The sequence below is a fragment of the Epinephelus moara genome, chromosome 17, assembly GCF_006386435.1.
Source record: "Epinephelus moara isolate mb chromosome 17, YSFRI_EMoa_1.0, whole genome shotgun sequence".
Lineage (NCBI taxonomy): Eukaryota > Metazoa > Chordata > Actinopteri > Perciformes > Serranidae > Epinephelus > Epinephelus moara.
Genome location: NC_065522.1, coordinates 19629457 through 19648455, shown reverse-complemented (window position 1 = coordinate 19648455; position 18999 = coordinate 19629457). Strand labels below are relative to the sequence as shown.

Here is an 18999-nt window from a genome sequence, read left to right as displayed (position 1 = left end):
AGCATGTCGTTCAAAACTGCATAAAAAAGTCATAATATAGCATGTAGTTCAAAACTGCATAAAAAAGTCATACTATAGCATGTCATTCAAAACTGCATAAAAAAGTCATAGTATAGCATGTTGTTCAAAACTGCATAAAAAAAGTCATAATACAGCATGTAGTTCAAAATGGCATAACAAAGTTATAGTATAGCATGTTGTTCAAAACTGCATAAAAAAAGTCATACTATAGCATGTCTTTCAAAACTGCATAAAAAAGTCATAGGATATTATGTCGTTCAAAACTGCATAAAAAAGTCATAGTATAGCATGTCGTTCAAAACTGCATAAAAAAGTCATACTATAGCATGTCATTCAAAACTGCATAAAAAAGTCATAGCATAGCATGTCATTCAAAACTGCATAAAAAAGTCATACAATAGCATGTCGTTCAAAATGGCATAAAAAAGTCATACTATACCATGTCGTTCAAAACTGCATGAAAAAGTCATAGTATAGTATGTCATCCAAAACCATGAAAAATAAACGTCATAGTATAGTATGACATCAAAAATGTCATTAAAAAATATGTACTAAGTATTATGTCATCAGAAATAAAAAGAAAAGGCATTGTGTTGCAGATTACATTCAACTTTATTGTCATTGCAAGGAGTACAGGTTCTAAGACAGTGGCGTGAGACTGAATGCAGTTTGGCATTTGATCAAAAGTTCAAACAGCACTTCAGTACAGATTTACTTACAGAGAATTTGCAAAACATATGAGATGAATAGAATTTTAAGTAAATAGGGTATGAATGTACTAAATATGTACAGTATGAGCAGTATTACCAGTATTAAAAGTGTGTTTAAATATTCTTAGATGTATTTATTTATGATCATAATTGGACATGGAGATAGAAGTGCAAAACATAGAATGCAGAGTGTTAAGTACAATGATATACGTTGGAGGAGATTATATACAAATTAAACAGCTGGAGGTATGATATGAATACAGTGAATACACTAATGATCCAATATACACAGTATAGACAGGAGTGTAAATATCCTTGCGTTGGACAGTCCAATGGCAGGAAGCGGAGAACTGATGATCCGTTGTGCAGTTTTCACCACTCTCTGCAGTGCTTTCCGATCTGAGACAGACAGTTGCCTTACCGCACTCTGATGCAGTTGGTGAGGATGCTTACAATGGTACACGACTAGAGGTTGGTGAGAATCTCAGTAGAGGATGAAATTTATTCGATGTGTCTTAAAAAATGAGATGCTGGAGAGTGAAGAATAGAATGTCATGAATAATGTCATAGTATGGCCACAGTGTAGTATACAATCAAAATATCATCAAAAATATCATAGTAGTATGTCATGAAAATACAATTAAAAAGTAATAGTGTAGTATGACATCAAAATGTAACATTAAATGTCATAATTGAGCATGTAAAGTATACAAAAAACATCACATCAAAAATGTCATAAAAACGTCATACGGGAGAATGACATCAAAAACGTCATAGTATAGGATGACATCAAAAATGCTAAAAAAAAAATTAAAAAAATCATATTATAGGATATCAAAAATGCCATTGTATAGTATGGCATTAAATGTAATCAAAAACATCACAGTATATTATACCATCAAAAAATGTCATAAAAACATAGTATAGGATGACATCAAAAATGTCATAAAAAGTTATAGTATAATGTGACAGCGAAAATGTAATTAAAAAGGTCATATTAAAGTATGACATAAATGATATAAAAACATCATAGTATATAGTATGACATCAAAAATGTCATAAAAACGTCATAGTATGGTATGACATCAAAAATGTCAAAACCATCATAGTATAGTTTGACATCAAAAATGTCACACAAAAAAGTCATAGTATAGTATGATATCAAAAATGTCATAAAAACGTCATAGTATAGTATGACATTAAAAAGTGTAATTAAAAAGTCATAGTATAGTATGACTTCAAAAATGTCAAAACCATCATAGTATAGTACGACATCAAAAATGTCACACAAAAACGTCATAGTATAGTTTGACATCAAAAATGTCACACAAAAACGTCATAGTATAGTATGACATCATAAATGTCATAAAAACGTCATAGTATGGTATGACATCAAAAATGTCAAAACCATCATAGTATAGTACGACATCAAAAATGTCACAAAAAAGTCATAGTATAGTATGACATCAAAAATGTCATAAAAACGTCATAGTATAGTATGACAGCAACAATGTCATTAAAAAGTCATAGTATAGTATGACATCAAAAATGTCAAAAACATAGTATAGTATGACAGCAACAATGTCATAAAGATGTCATAGTATAGTATGACATCAAAAATATCACACAAAAAAGTCATAGTATAGTTTGACATCAAAAATGTCAAAACCATCATAGTACAGTACGACATCAAAAATGTCATAAAAACGTCATAGTATAGTGTGACATCAAAAATGTCATAAAAAAGTCATACTATAGTATGACATCAAAAATGTCATAAAAACGTCATAGTATAGTACGACATCAAAAATGTCACACAAAAACGTCATAGTAGTTTGACATCAAAAATGTCACACAAAAACGTCATAGTATAGTTTGACATCAAAAATGTCACACAAAAACGTCATAGTATGGTACGACATCAAAAATTTCACACAAAAACGTCATAGTATGGTACGACATCAAAAATGTCACACAAAAACGTCATAGTATGGTACGACATCAAAAATGTCACACAAAAACGTCATAGTATAGTATGACATCAAAAATGTTACACAAAAATGTCATAGTATAGTATGACATCAAAAATGTCATAAAAAAAAGTCATAGTATAGTATGACATCAAAAATATTATAAAAACGTCATAGTATAGTATGACATCAAAAATGTCAAAACCATCATAGTATAGTACGACATCAAAAATGTCACACAAAAACGTCATAGTATAGTATGACATCAAAAATGTCATAAAAACGTCATAGTATAGTACAACATCAAAAATGTCACACAAAAACGTCAAAGTATAGTATGACATCAAAAATATTAAAACGTCATAGTATGGTATGACATCAAAAACGTCAAAAACATCATAGTATAGTACGACATCAAAAATGTCACACAAAAAAGTCATAGTATAGTATGACATCGAAAATGTCATAAAAACGTCATAGTATGGTATGACATCAAAAATGTCATAAAAAACGTAATATAGTACGACATCAAAAATGATATAAAAGCGTCATAATATTGTACGACATCAAAAATGTCACAAAAAACATCTTAGTATATAGTATGACATCAAAAATGATATAAAAACGTCATAGTATAGTATGATATCAAAAACGTCATAAAAACATAATAAAGTATGACATCAAAAATGTCACAAAAAACATCTTACTGTATAGTATGACATCAAAAATGATATAAAAACATATATAGTGTGATATCAAAATTGCAAACAAAAAAATGGGGTCATAATTTAAGTCATAGAATCCCATAAAAAACAATAGTAACCAAATATGTAATTAAATGTCATAGTATATATAGTGTAGCTTGTCATTTAAACTTCAACTAAAAAAGACATAGTAGTGTATGCAATTTAAAAATATCACAATATAGTGCCATACAAATGCCAGTTAACACATCATAGCATAGTATGCCATCACAAATGTCATAAAAAAAGTCACAGAATAGCATGCTATCAGAAATATTTTCAAAAATGCCATTTTATGAAAACATTCGTATTTTATATAATGTACATATTTCATGAAGACCCCAAGCTATGTTTTAATCAGTAGTTTTATTTATTTTATCGATTTCAAAGGGCCCTCTGGAAAGGTGAAGCTTGGAACCCTTGCCAGTGCAGTGGTAAGATTTTTGTTTTTATTTAATTTTTTAATATATATTTTTTCAATAGACATATGTTCAGATATTTTAATACGTCTGTAGAATAGCTGAGCTCCGCTAATTATCAGAAATGTATTGTCCTCTGAAACAGGAATCCAGTGACTGGACCGAACTTGAACCTGTGGTCAACACAACTGATGAGGATCAAACCTATAGGTAAAAAAATATATATATATTCTTAAAATATTTTAGCTCTGAACCACTCTCTGGTGAAATTAAACCAAAATCAGCCTGAAGGAGCCCACTGTGGAGGCAATTTCAAGGCAGCTTTACTTTGAGGCTGAATGATTTCAAGAATTTTCACTGACTATATCTAGTGATGGCCAAATGAAGCCTCATGAACTATTTTCTTTATTTTCTGACCCCACCAGATGGCGCTCTTGGTTTAAAGATAAATGCTGAGGGACTTACAATGAAATGTGCTTTCAAACCTTTGTTGACCAGACAGTGCCATCTGGTGGCTTCAGAAAATAAAGACAGTGGTTCATGAGGCCTCATTTGGCCATCACTAACTACTCAGATATTTCCTGTCTGTATCTATAAATAACTATAGTTTCCTTACCATGGCATACCATTACAATGTACCACAGAAAATGGATCACACTTTTTTAGAAAAACAGCAACGTCAGTGTGTCAGTGTGTAGTACATCCAAACCCATTTGTGTTTCTTTTTCACTCCTTAGCCTCCAGTCTGAAGCAGGTCGCTTTGAATGCCGTGTGTCTGCCCTGCGCTGGGTTTGTAAGGAAAAGGTCAGCTTCAAATACCAGTTCTGCTCATGGGAGGAACTCGGGGAGAGGCCCTCATGCATGGATTACATGCCAGCAGGACCCCTACTGGACATCACAGTCACAGCTGGGAAGTTGGAGGAGGTGCATCTGCCACACTGGGTCTGTGTAGGTGAGGTGTAATCCAAAAAGTTAATCGGCATTTTACAACATGCAAAGACATATTGATCCATCCACTAAAACTGCACTTTTCATTGCAGATCAGAACTCCAAATGTTTGGATGACATGTTTGTAGTTCTGCACATGGATACCTGTGGAGATGTTTTGGAACAAGTGTCTGAAGTGACATCGTCCCACGTCAAGTTAGTCCAGCCAGTCTTCTCTCCACGAATGGTCATGATCCGGAAGATACTCCGCTTGCCTGTCAAACTTTTCTACGACGTGTTGATATTCATGAAAATCCAAGATGCCCTTACATTGCATGTTTACCTGGTGCCACCCGATCCTGCTCTGCAAAAGGTTCGTCATTTATTTTAATTCAAAGCGTTATAAGATGCAATTGAAAGCAGCATGGCGACAATATCATATTTCCATCACCTGATAAAAGCACCAAAACCACGTCAGCTACTTTGAGCTTAAGGATTGTTTATGCTTTTTTTGTTTTTGTTTTTTTTAACAGGAAGTGGAAAAACAGCAAAACTCCTGTGGATCCACAAAGATCCTAAAACCAGGCCCAGACAAGTCCATGCAGTTGGGAAGTAATTTCTCCCTCACAACAGACAAGGCGGATGCAAAAATTCAACCCAGCGTACGTTTCAACTGTTTGAATATCAGGGGCTCAGTATTCACAGTACACTAGCGGTTTTAAATTTCATTATTTAGAACAGTGTTCAGTTAGCCTAGCATCACCGGACCAATTTGCAAATGCAAGTGAGTCTGGAACCTCTCAGTTTATTTTTTATTTCCAGTGGGCTGTAGATCAAAATGCCTCTGGACACTACTGTAAAGACCAGTGGTTCCCAACTGGTGGGTCGCAGGTCCATTCTGAATGGACCGCAAGTGACGTGCCAAGTTTGTAAAAAACACTAATTTTGAAGGACAGCGAATTTACGGCACAAGCTTTTATTCTGAAGTGCTGCTTCCTGCTGTAGAGTGCTCGGTGACATGGCAAAACAGAAGTATGACGCTGAATATATTAAACTGTGTGGACCTTGAACTAATGACTAAGGGGCAATCTGGACCTCGTTGGTGGACCAGTTGGGAACCACTGGTATAAATCCACAACCAATCAGAGCAACAAAACTTGACGTAGCGCTGAGTGATGGACAATTGGCAACAGACTACAGCACACAGAGAGGAGTTGTGATGGTGTCATATCGATTTATCTGCGCCATTTTTGCCATTCAAATTTGAAAAACGTGCTTCAATAGAAAGTTTCACATGAGCTGCAGCCATCTTTGTTGTTTTCAAAACTGCCTCAGTGGCGCTCCTCTTCACTAAGCTCTCTGTATGTTCACCATAGTGTCCCTGGCATGGCAGTGTGCAAGCTAAAACACTATTTTGCATTAAGAGTAAAGGCTCCATAAGTTGTCCGAGTCAGTACAGCTACAGCTGGAGTAACGCTGAGCGAGACATGTAAATCTACCACCACCTTCCATTTGGAGACTACACAACACACCCCTACAAACTGCGCTCATCAGTACAAGACAAACTCACCAATGCGAGTATGTATAGTTTCAGCCGTAGCAGCAACACGGCCCGCCCACCGACCCCATGTCTCGCCTACCATTCCTACACATCAGTTCATGATCAACGAGACATGTAAATCTGCCGCCACCTTCCATTTGGAGCCTACATGACACGCCCCTACAAACCACACCCACCAGTACAAGACGAACCCACCAGTGCAAGCATGTAAAACTGCCAGTGAACCAGACGCATCTGCCAGAGCAAATGAAACATGAGCTTGTAGATTCGCCAGGTTTCCCGGGCTGGTGTTAAGTATAATAGGAAAATGTATGACGTAAAGGATCCCTCTTAAGTGAAAATATTATTTCTAAAAAAAAAAAAAGTCTTAAACCCTTTGCATTATGTTTTCCACAGACACGGGAGCTCAGAAATGATGGCAGAAATTTATTTGAGGTGTTCATCAGAAATGCAGACAGCGACTTCACCCTCAAGCTTGAGAGTGAGCAAAACACTGTCTGGACCTGTTCCATTTACAAAGGTCAGTAGTTTTTAAATAATTTAACACTAATTAATTTGCACCATCTTTGTTTTTTAGCCAGTTTTGCACAGTTGGCAAACCAAATGTCGTGTGTGTTGAAAGAAAAATGATTAATTCAGCTAATTATCTATGAACTGACCAGAGTTGTGGCCTGTATTTTATTTCAGAGGACTATCAAAGTCAGAGCACTGATCATAAGCAAGGTAAGAAAAAATAAATTATTTTGTTACTGTTATTATTATTGTAACTAAGTAATTACAAAATTACTTAGGTACAGAATTATTTATTTATTATATAATTGTTATTTATTATTTTATTATTTAAACTAATTTTCTTGTTTTTTATTTTTATTTTCTCTTTTTATTAATTTCCTGCTATTTTTTGGGGTCATTTTTCTTTCATTGGTCATTGCCTTCTTCCCATGTTTTTAAAAAAATCAATCCATTTTACTCAAAGGGTTAACTGACAAGAAGCAAAACTTAAAAAAAAATTCATCATGGTCATTTCTATATCCTCCTGTTCAGTTAAGGTACATATATCTACTTCTAAAAACATTTGATGTATTTACTTAAGGTCATGAGCTACGAATTTCACATGACAATATTTTTAGCCGTTTTAATTTTAAATTGATTGGCTTATATAATTAAAGTGGACACATTGAAATTTCATTAACAATTTAAAGGTCCAGTGTGTAGGATTCATGGTGAAATATTGGCAGAAATTCAATTTAATATAATAAGTATGTTTTCTTTAGTGTAGACTCACCTGGAAATAAGACTTGTTTCAAACAATTAAATTAAGCCATTTATATCTACGCAGAGAGCAGGTTTTAGTCCACGTAGATCACCATTTTGCACTACTGTATTTCTACAGTAGCCCAGAACGGACAAACTAACCACAGGCTCTAGATAGGGCTGTTTTCACGTCCCCCACTGTAGTTAGCAGTAGTGATGGCCAAATGAAGCCTCATGGATCACTTTCTTTATTTTCTGACCCCACCAGATGGCAGTCTTGGTTTAAAGATAAAAGCTGAAGGACTTGCAATGAAGTGTGCTTTCAAACCTTTGTTGAACAGACAGCGCCATCTAGTGGCTTCAGAAAATAAAGACAGTGGTTCATGAGGCCTCATTTGGCCATCACTGGTTAGCAGCCCTCTGCGAGGACAGCACTGGAAAAGCACTTATTTCTTAACATGAAATTGCTTTATTCAGTGGTTTTACCAGTTTCTGTGGATAATTCAGCTCCTGGCAAAAACCTCCTGAACAATGAACGCTTAAGGAATTCTAACCGGGAGAAGTTTCAGCTGGTTGCAATGTGCAGTCCTCTTCTCACCACTAGATGCCATTAAATCCCCCTAAATCTTACACACTGGACCTTTTAAGATCAGTGAAGTCTGTAGATGATGACTACATTTTGGGAGGATTTGCCCAGCCATTCCCGACAGATGTCAAATTGAGGGGAAAGTATCACAACATTTGAATGAAAGAATTTTGTACTCTAGACGAAACCAATTGAGAAAGTAAAACCTGATTATTACAGTGCTACCTTGAGGTCAGTGAGGGTAATAATTGCCTGGATAGTGGCTGGGATTTGCAACCCACCTGCCCCTTTGTGATGTTTCTGGGTCGGTCTTTGCTGCACGAACACTTTTAGTGGAGGAAAAAAAAGTAGAAAAATAATGTGAAGCTTTGCTGCTTGGACGCCTTAAATTAGGATTTCATGATAAAATGACTTTACAGTGTTGTCCCAGACACAATTGCTCCCCCTTATTTATTTTTCAGTTCCTTAACCTACTAGTTTAACTTGTGACTACTTTTTTTTTTTTAGCTGCCTCAGGTCAACATTTCGTGGATCGCCATCGGACAGTTCTGATTGAGAGAGTGTATGAAACAGTAGCCATCCTGGACGAGCTCCTGGATAGAGAGTTGATCTCAAAGGCGAGCTATGATGCTGTGACAGCTTTAAAAACCACACGAGACCAGATGAGGGACATTCACAGGTTTGTGACTGCAGCTGGAAACAAGGGCAAAAACGCACTTTATGAAATCCTAAAAGGGATGAAGAGTATGAGGCCTCTCATTTCTGAGCTTGAGGGATCTTGGTGAAAGAATGTCCTAAGAGTTTGTTTCAGACCAAAGCAAGACAACGCTAGGCCTGAAAGCACCCTAAGAAACAGCATCTCCATTGCGTAGTTTGTCCACCAGATGGTGCTGATGATTTTCTTGCTGTAGAAAGTCCTGCTTGATTTTGGGCCATGACTTTTTCACACTTCTTTAATAACCAAAGCTAAAGGTAAACTAAAATGTTATTTGTTTAAGTTGAGAAAGAAATAAGTATTTCGATTGATGTATCGTATTACATTGTATTAATATGGTTTGAATGTAAATGTAAATTAATTTGTGTCTTTTTTTCTTTGTGAAACCTCTGACCTTAACTTGAGAATGTGTACATACTGAGATGCACTTTTTTACAGATTTGATATAATAAATGTCCAATGTTTTTACTATGTTTCCCTGCCCACAACATGAATTATTTACTGTATTGTCACCTTTTAAAAACAATAACTACATTTTTAGGTTGAAGCTTTTTTTACCTGTGTATATATTTTTTCTTTTTTAAATAAATTTTACACCTGATAATTGTTTAACTTTGTTTTTTTTGGTCTCAGCTTTTTCACACACAAACCTAGAGTGAGTTACCCACAAGGCGGCGGTAAAGCAGGTCGTCCATTAAACAGGTGAACTGCAAAGTGCTATGTGTTCCTCTTACCTGTAGTGCTATTTATCAGTCTAGATTTTTTTTTATTGTGGGAGTTGCTGAGTGTTGGAGCTATCAGATGTGGAGATGTCTGCCCTCTCTCCAATCAAACGGCACTAAATGATACTCAGCTTGTCAAAAGTGCAGACGGCAGTGTGCAACTACTCCAAGCTCAGCTAGCACCACTGAGCTAGGCAATGTTACAGCTCAGCCGAGGAGAGCGCCACTAATATTTACATCTTGTGCCATCACGAGCACCATGACTAGATGCACGCTTCCTTTTGCACAGTGATGCAGTTGGTGGGTGTAGTTAGTGACGGCCAAATGAAGCCTCATGAACCACTTTTATTTTCTGACCCCACCACATGGCGCTCTTGGTTTAAAGATAAAGGCTGAAGGACTGGCAATGAAGCGTGCTTTCAAACCTTTGTCAACCAGACAGCGCCATCTGGTGGCTTTAGAAAATAAAGACGTGTTTCATGAGGCCTCATTGGCCATCACTAGGTGTAGTTTGGTAAAAAGAAAACAGTTCCTACACAAAACTGCTCACAACAAGGTCTGTGGATTATCTTGAGTAACCAGGTCATGATTTCTGGAAAGAGACATTGCTGTTGAGTTTTTCAAATGTATTTTCTTGGCACTTTGAGCACCACAAGCTGAGTGCCATCTAGTTCCATTATATTTGAGAGAAGGTAGACATCTCTCCGGGCGATACTTAAACACTCGGCAACTCACACCAAAAAATCTAGACTGATACGTTTATCAGTCTAGATTGTTTTGGTGTGAGTAAGAGGAATCATGTCTATGTTTCATTTTTGTGATGAACAGTCACTTTATATTTTTAATTTTTGTGCCCAAATTTTACTCTTATGAAACAAAACTGGAGCATTAAATATGACAACGTCTCAATTTGGAAAAAAATAGGCGAGGTTTTATTTTGCATTTTCTTTAAACAGCATTCAGTTCGGGGAAAGCCAGGGAATAAATAAACAAAATCGGACAGATAGACACGATGTAATGTGTCAAATACAATTTTGAAGACACAGTTCCTATTGGTTTATCTTCTCCATGAGCCCCTCCAGCGCTGGGCGACTCTTGAAGCGAGCTTGGTAATCAGTCTCTGAGTGCTGAGAGGGAAACAGGGATGGGAGAGGTGGGGAGATCTTTAGACGTGGGTTCTTATTCATATACACTATATGGCCAAAAGTATATGGACACACCTGACTGTGTATATTTGGTCTTTCCATGGTTTGGGATTGGCCTCATGGCTCCAATTTAATGACAGGTTCACAGTTTTTCAAGTCTGTTTTAAGGCCCAGACACACCAAACTGACTTCAAAGAGCTAGTAGCGACAAAGGCCAAGTGTTGCATCACCTCACATCGCCTGTATCTCAGCCAAAAAGTTGCGCTTGAGCACACTGCAAAGACCACAACCCACTGCCAACTGGCATGTATGTTCTGCACCTAACAGGATCATTATCTCAGAATTATAAGAAAGGTTTGCATGAAAAATTCTACCCTATTTTACTGAAAATACAAAACTATTAGCTCAAGATTCTGACAAGTTGTCATGGGTAAAAAAAATCTGCTTGTTTTTCTAAATGAATGAGATTATTCTCAGAATTATGAGAAGAGTTGTCATGGAAAAAACATCTGCTTGTTTTTTTTTAATTAATGAGATGAAATAATCCCATGTATTAAAAAAAAAGTCATTTTTTTCTCGTGAATTTTTTTGTCTCAATTCTGAGATAATTTCAGAATTATGATTAGAGTTTTCATGAAAAAATTGTGCTTGTTTTTCTAAATTAATTTAAAAAATCTCTGAATTATGAGAAGAATTTCATGAAAAAATAATTGACTTGTTTTTCTGAATATATGAGATTATTTCAGAATTACAGTAGTTTTTTTTTTTTTTTTTTTTAAGATTTTTTAGGGCATTTTTTGCCTTTAATTGATAGGACAGACAAGTGTGAAAGGGGTAGAGAGAGAAAGGGAGAGACATGCACCAAAGGGCCACAGGCTGGAGTCGAACCTGGGCCGCTGCGGCAACAGTCTTGGACATTGGGTGCCTGCTCTACCACTAAGCCACCGACGCCCCACAGTAGGTGTTTTCATGGGAGAAAAAATAAGCTTGTTTTCTAAATTAACAAAGATTTTATTTAATTATTTTAGATTTTATTAGATTGACGAGATAATAATCTCAGAATTACGGGAAAAAAAATTGACTCTTTTTCAAATATATGGGATTATTATTTCAGAATTATGATTTGAGTTTTCATGGGGGGAAAATCTACTTGTTTTACTGAATTAACAAGATTATTATCTCAGAAATATGAAAAAAAAAATTGACTAGTTTTTTCAAATTTTTGAGATTATTAAGATTAATAAGAACAGTTTGAATGAAAATAATCCTGCTGTATTTTTCTGAATATACAAGATTATTATCTCAAAATTATAAAAATTTGATGTTAAAAAAAAAAATGGCTGTTTTACTGAATTATCAAGATAATAATCTCAGAATGAATGATGGGAACATATGGGTTTATTACTTCAGAATTATGATGAGACTTTTCATGGGGAAAAAGTGAGCTTGTTTTTCTGAATTAACAAAGTCATTATCTCGGAATATAAGAGTTTTTCTGAATGAACAAGAATTAACATGCTGAATCAGCCACAAAACAGCGCACAACTAGTGCCAACTGTGCAGGACACACCACAGAAGCTGGGGTGACAGGCGCTCACTGACAGCCTGACACTGATTGAGAGCTGACTGTCAGCTTGGAGGTGAGGGCCCTTAAATCGAAGTCAGGTGACCCTTATGAACGCTGAAACAGGTTTTCCTCACTGAAACCATTCCTCCTGTTCAGTGCAGTGGTGGGGGACAAAATCCAGTCTCCCTGCCACACAAAATGTTTTGGTGTCCACATACATTTGGCCATTTTGTGTTAACTAACAGACCAACAACCTAAATTCAGACAGAGATTTTCAAAACTACTTAGATACGTTTGATTTTCCAAATCTCTTCCATGATGGTGCTTCAGTATGACGTGTTGGGGCCAACTCACCTCATTCATAGAGAGCTGAACTCCCTCTGGCTGATTCTTCAAAAGAACGTCCATGAAAATGGGAGACAGCGTGGCGTCTAGACAACTCAACTGGACAGACAGACAAATGACACGCTTCAGTGGTCAGGTCTTGGTACAGAGATTCCAGCGGCTGAGTTAATCAGATGAGTTTTACCTGGACGACTCGCTCGTGAGTCTTCAGCACGGCATCAATGTACATCTTGGTGCTTTGCTCCTGCATCAGCATGACCTCTGTGCTCTTGGTGGGCAAAGCGTAGCTGCGTGTGAAAAACAATCAAAAGGTGGTCAAAGTATCTTTTCTACTTTGCTGCAACAATCACACACACGCACGCACGCACGCACGCACGCACGCACGCACGCACGCACACACACACATCAAGGATTTGAAGGTTTGTTTCTATTTAATTAATTTGTAAATGGACGTATTTTACTGGATCTTATACATCTATACAGAAGCATAATGCATTCACCGGAGGGAAATATACTGCTATGTTTTTCTGTACTGGCAAGATTATTAACCCGAATTATGAGAAAAATTCCTCGTGGGGAAAGAAATTCTGCTCTTGTTTTCTAAAATAATGAGATTGTCACCTCAGAATTATGGGAAGAATTTCATGAGAAAAAAATTTACTCATGTTTCTGAATATGTGAGATTATTATTTTAGAATTATAATAGGAGTGTGATGGGGGAAAAAACTTTTTTATTAACAAGATTATTACCTCAAAATAATGAGCATTTTTCTGTATATACAAGATTATTACCTAAAATTGTAATAAGTTTTCATGCCAAAAAATCTGCTTGTTTTTCTAAATTAACAAGATAGTAATCTCAGAATTATGCGGAGATTTCCATGAGGGAAAAAAACATGACTTGTTTCAACAAATATGAGATTAATATTTTAAATTATAAGAAAAGTTTTCATGGACAAAAAAATCAGCTTGTTTTCAGAATTAATGAGATAATTAAAATCCTGAGAGAAAGAAATGACTTGTTTTGTTATTTTATTTTTATTAATTATTATTTCATGAAAAAATATCTGGAAAAAAAAAATCTAATAAAAATTATCATCTCTGAATTATAAGAAAAGTTTTCATGGAAAGAAACTGCACGGTTTTTCAGAATATACAACGTTATTATCTCAAAATAATGACAAGTTTTAATGGGGAAAAAATCTGTTTGTTTTTTTTTAATTAACGAGATAATAATCTCTTTCAGACAAATCAGCTTGTTTATCTGAATTAATGAAAATAATTATCTTCGCATTATGAGAAGAATTTCATGGGGGAAAATAAAATACAGTTCAGCTGGGAATAAAAAGGTTATCTTAGATAGTGATGGCCAAATGAAGCCTCATGAACCACTGTCTTTATTTTCTGACTCTGACTGGTTTGAAAGCACACTTCATTGCAAGTCCTTCAGCCTTTATCTTTAAATCAAGAGCACCATCTGGTGGGGTCAGAAAATAAAGAAAGTGGTTCATGAGGCCTCATTTGGCCATCACTGCTCTTAAATAAATTGCACTCAACATTGAGCTCCATACTGTATTCATATTTGATCATCTCTGATGTATGCAGTCTTGGATTAGATCATGCATCACTGGCCTGTTATTCTTTACTCTGAACCAACACAGATTCCTTAAACAGATGAATGTTGAACCTTTCATTCTACAGCTATGTCTTTTTTTAATATCCTCACCTTTCTGCCACTTCGATGCCGAGCCGGTTGCAGAGGTTATGGGCGAACTTGGCGTAATGCTCCACAGTCGCCATGTCATGACCCGACATTTTCACGTTCAGCGTGCCGTATGCTGTATCGGTCTCTGCTATGATCGCTTTCTTCAGGTGTTTTTCTTTCCTTTTCTTTTGCTTAAAAAAGGCAACAAAACATGAGTCATTTCACCACAGACATGTATTTAACATTATCAAAACCAGTCATTGAATATCCTCAGTACTGCCACTTTTTATTCAAACTTCTGTTTGAATATGGGAATAAAATCAACACTCACACACACACACACACACACACACACACACATCACCCCGCTCTCTTTCTCTGTTTATCAGACCACAAACGAGACAAGAATTAGCTAACTAGCACACCACGCAGTCCCTCTGCCACTCCCTGCTGTTAGGAGACTATCTGCCATGAGGAGAGCGGGCAGAAGCTCCGTATACGGACTCAGCAGTGGCTGTAGCAACCCAAGATCAGCCAGAGCAAACCCCAGCGACAAGTTTACAGCAGGTTTGGTCTGACCTGTGTAACGGCAGCAACATAAAGTTTGCTGATCCAGCTGGGAGTTTGCACTGGGCTGGCGAATTCGAGTTGCTATTCGCCTGCCATTGTCTGCTTTTGTACTTCATCTTTGTTCTTCTTGAAACTGATATAACGTCACGTTACTAAGTAAATTGATTTCCCCCCACTACCGATAAATTGAATTGAAGCTTGGTTGTTGGCTCCACAAACGTAATCCTCAAAATCAGGTTTTCTCGTCACAGCCTAACATGTGAAGTCTGGCTTTTCGGTGGATGGATTCTTTAAAACTATTCTGTCTTACCCGACCACAAACTTACAGCTCATAAAGAGACAGAGACAACTTGACATTTTTCCAGAAGTGTAATGCTGTTTTAATAGTCTTACCGGTCCTTTAAGCAAAAGATGTCTCCACCTCCCAATCCCGTGGGTTGGCATGGATTTGTATTGTCTTTCATGTACAGAGGCTGAGGATGACAGGAAAATTTGTCTATTTAAAGACACATTGCAAGAGTTTCTCTGATGGCAGTAAAACACAAATACAGCATTTTACATGCAAAGGACAAATGTTTTACTCATAGCAGTCTTTTTAAAACTTACCCCAATTCGGATGCTGGATGGATGTCGTGGCCCTTTAAAGTATCATTCAAAAACAGTATTAGAAACAGAGGATTACTACCAAAAAAGTCACTTATGACCATTTTGGAAACTAATATTTAAATACATAAATATACAACATTCTTGCAGTTGTACAACTTTGGATAGCTCCGGTTTTGGTGGAAAAGTGCAGCAACATCGCTAAAAAGAAGTTTGACGGGGCAAGAAAACTGAAGTCAGACAATCAGGCAGGTTTTAAACAAACCTACAGAATAATTAAACTCATTAGGAAGAGAAAAATACACTTCCATCCATTTTCATCTGCTTCTACGGGGCTGGGTCGTGGGGGCAACAGGCCAAGCAAAGCACCCCAGACGTCCCTCTCCCTATCAATGCTTTCCAGCTCCTCCTGGGGGACCCCAAGGTGTTCCCAGGCTGGATGAGATATATAATCCCTCCAGCATGTTCTGGGTCTGCCCCGGGGCATCCTACCAGTGGGACGTGCCCCAAAAATGACAGTGAATGTTAAAAATAAAATCACTTTGACCAGAGATGTGTGCAGAGGGTTATATATAACATTTCAGGTGCTCCCATTAGTGATGGCCAAATGAGGCCTCATGAACCACTGTCTTTATTTTCTGAAGCCACTAGATGGCGCTGTGTGTTCAGCAAAGGTTTGAAAGCACACTTCATTGCCAGTCCTTCAGCCTTTATCTTTAGACCAAGAGCGCCATCTGGTGGGGTCAGAAAATAAAGAAAGCGGTTCATGAGGCTTCATTTGGCCATCACTAGCTCCCATTTTTTTCACCGCCAAATAAAGTGGTTTCAATCATCTAACTAAACGTTTGGTGTGTTAACAACCTGTCAGATCATCTGACCGCTCTCGTCTTGCCCTATCAAACTTTGCTGGAGCGATGCTGCCATCTTCCTGAGCCTCAGCAGTTGCTTCGTTGCATCAAATGTCATCATAATAGGCAGAAAACAATGTTCAGAAGGGTGAAAATAATACACTGGTCATGCTAAAACCTTAAGGCTTTAGATGAAAATGTACATGTGGGGATGGGGTTTTATAGTTGTTACTATGAAAGAATACAATGATCACATCCTGACAATACAGCCTTCAGTTAGGCCAACAAGAGGAATCAGGATTAAAGAAGAAATGCAAAGACTTACCGGCATAATGTTAGCGCTTGATTTAACACAAATGCCTGCTGTGTGACGGACACCTGCAACTGGACAACACAGAGTAACATCAGTTTGTATATTTTTTTATATAAGTTTCTCAGTATTGTAGAACTGCCAAATATATATCACTTTCTGGCCGTCATGGCAACTTGCGCAATAAACACATTGTGAGAGACTGCGATATTGCACTCTGGGATTAGTTGAAAGAGAATATCAGTGGGAAAGTGCGCCTATCATTCATGGAGCGACACCTGCGAGCTGGTTCAGGCATTCAACTCCAGCTGCACTGATTCATACACACAAGTCACACCTCCCAGTTTGGCGGTCTATTTGGAGATGCAGAAACCTTCCAGCTCTCCCTCTGCATTGTCAATGCTGCTGAAACCTATTTTAGGTAGCCACCATCTTGGAAATATGCTAATTAGAGGTCCAGATGCATCTAATCATAAATATAAGCAATGTATTTCTAAAGGTCAGAAACCATTAAATAGACACCAAGCTTGCAATGGTAGCTTATCTGGTTCAGATGTTAGAGCTGAAACGTTTTTAGCGTGGCGGCCATGTTGGATTGTGTGTGTATAAACTGAGTGTGTGTGCCCAACTTCTGAACCAGATGAGCTACAAATGCAGGCTTGATGTCTATTTTATGGTATTTGACCATCAGTAGATTGGATGCATCTGGACCCCTACGTTGCATATTTCCAAGATGGCGGCTACCTAACATAAAGGTGTTTTTTTTCTTTTGGCAAACTTGATGCCTGTTTCGTATTTTTAAGCAATAGAAACACAGTGAAATACTCAGATTTATAATTTATTTTAATCATATTGTTATTTATTATCTCTAACTTGCGTATTACCAATATAGTCGCTATCCCAAAAAATTGAATTTACACACACACTTCCACCCAGATTAAAATGAAGAGATGAAATATTTCCATTCTGTCTCCAGACAAGTTAGAGTAAAAAATATGTTTCATTGCAAATCTGTCTGAAATCATTTTCTGGTGGCGGCCATATTGGATTTAGGCGCCATGGTCATGAGAGTGCCAATCGACGTCTTCTACTTATCTTAAACTGTACATGTGCCTAAGTTAATGCTTTTATCACCGTCTTTGTAAGTTTGTGACTGTAGTTAGGACAAATGAGTAATGTCAAGACATCACTTTGTATTTTGGGGAACATTAATTCATTAAAAAACAAAACAAAAATAAAAGCACTCGTTGGTTCAAGTTGAATCTGCACACAAGCTCGCAAACATACACGGGCAACACGTACACAACGTTCGTTAAAGGCTAAACCTGCCTTTAACGCTGACTAATGCTATGCTAACATTCAAATCACTGTGTAGTGGACACAGTCTGTGCTGTAGCTATGACCTCTGTGAAGGAACTGAACCATTTGGCGGAGAAAACACAAAATATCGTTACCTTCCGAAGGACAGCGCTCATTGTTCACCTCTCGTTGTCCCTCTGTTTAACGGAAAGCACGCGCTGGCTGTTACGGTCTGATTCGGCGAGGTAGCGTACATTTAATTACGATAAAACACATTCAAAACACATGTGGTTACTGCCGCCGCCGCTGCTGCTGCTGCTGCTGCTGCTGCTACTAACCCCGGAAGTGCTTACACAAAATTACTCCGTCCTGTTTTTATGTCCGTGGATTGAACGCGCCAGAACAAACGTTCCGGGAGGTTTATTTTCCGAGGATGGCGAAGAAATGTCCCGCCCCACACTCCCTCTGATTGGCTAGTACTCTGTTCCCTTCGTTGGTTGGATTGGTTGGATTTAAGCAAGAGGTGTGTTCTGTTAAACACGTTTTATATATATACATACATATATACATATATACACACATATATATATATATATATATGTATATATATATATATATATATATATATATATATATGCACACACACATATATATGTGTGTGTGTGTTTTATATTTCTGTGTTAAAATGAAGTGAATGTTTGGTGACAAACAAAGGGCTGTAATTTATTTATTTTATTTATTTATTGGGATACTATTTATTTGTTGGCATAAACCGCAGTGATTTCTTCATCTAAATCATCAACGTTTCTCTTAGACCCCATCCCAACTAGGCTACTTAAGGAGGTCTTTCCTTTAGTTAACACTCATATATTAGATATGATCAATATATCCTTATTAACAGGCTATGTACCACAGTCTTTTAAGGTAGCTGTTATTAAACCTCTACTAAAAAAGCCCACCCTGGATCCAGAGGTGTTAG

The 18999-nt window shown here is 37.0% G+C and overlaps 2 protein-coding genes across 7 annotated transcripts in view; one reads left to right on the top strand and one right to left on the bottom strand.

Annotated features, from left to right (window-relative positions):
- LOC126404488 (NACHT, LRR and PYD domains-containing protein 12-like) overlaps window positions 1-10059 on the top strand; it is a 59895-nt gene extending 49836 nt beyond the window's left edge. For 3 of the 6 annotated variants that reach the window (XM_050067731.1, XM_050067730.1, XM_050067732.1), the window contains exons 12-19: window positions 3835-3878; window positions 4009-4073; window positions 4601-4815; window positions 4904-5163; window positions 5324-5452; window positions 6748-6871; window positions 7039-7074; window positions 8699-10057. In XM_050067731.1, the coding sequence (XP_049923688.1) occupies window positions 3835-3878; window positions 4009-4073; window positions 4601-4815; window positions 4904-5163; window positions 5324-5452; window positions 6748-6871; window positions 7039-7074; window positions 8699-8976 (1151 nt within the window). In that variant the 3' untranslated portion in view covers window positions 8977-10057. Of the gene's footprint in view, window positions 1-3834; window positions 3879-4008; window positions 4074-4600; window positions 4816-4903; window positions 5164-5323; window positions 5453-6747; window positions 6872-7038; window positions 7075-8698 lie in introns of all 6 variants that reach the window. The other 3 variants (XM_050067735.1, XM_050067733.1, XM_050067734.1) reach the window with 3 other exon arrangements.
- A 474-nt stretch (window positions 10060-10533) lies between these two features.
- mrpl48 (mitochondrial ribosomal protein L48) lies at window positions 10534-18389 on the bottom strand. The gene is made up of 8 exons (XM_050067824.1): window positions 18176-18389; window positions 16737-16795; window positions 15567-15598; window positions 15354-15433; window positions 14412-14581; window positions 12870-12972; window positions 12695-12784; window positions 10534-10755 (listed from the first exon to the last, which is right to left on the bottom strand). The coding sequence occupies exons 1-8, from the start codon at window positions 18194-18196 to the stop codon at window positions 10678-10680; spliced, it is 633 nt and encodes a 210-aa protein (XP_049923781.1). The 5' UTR covers window positions 18197-18389; the 3' UTR covers window positions 10534-10677.
- Window positions 18390-18999: the final 610 nt, after the last annotated feature.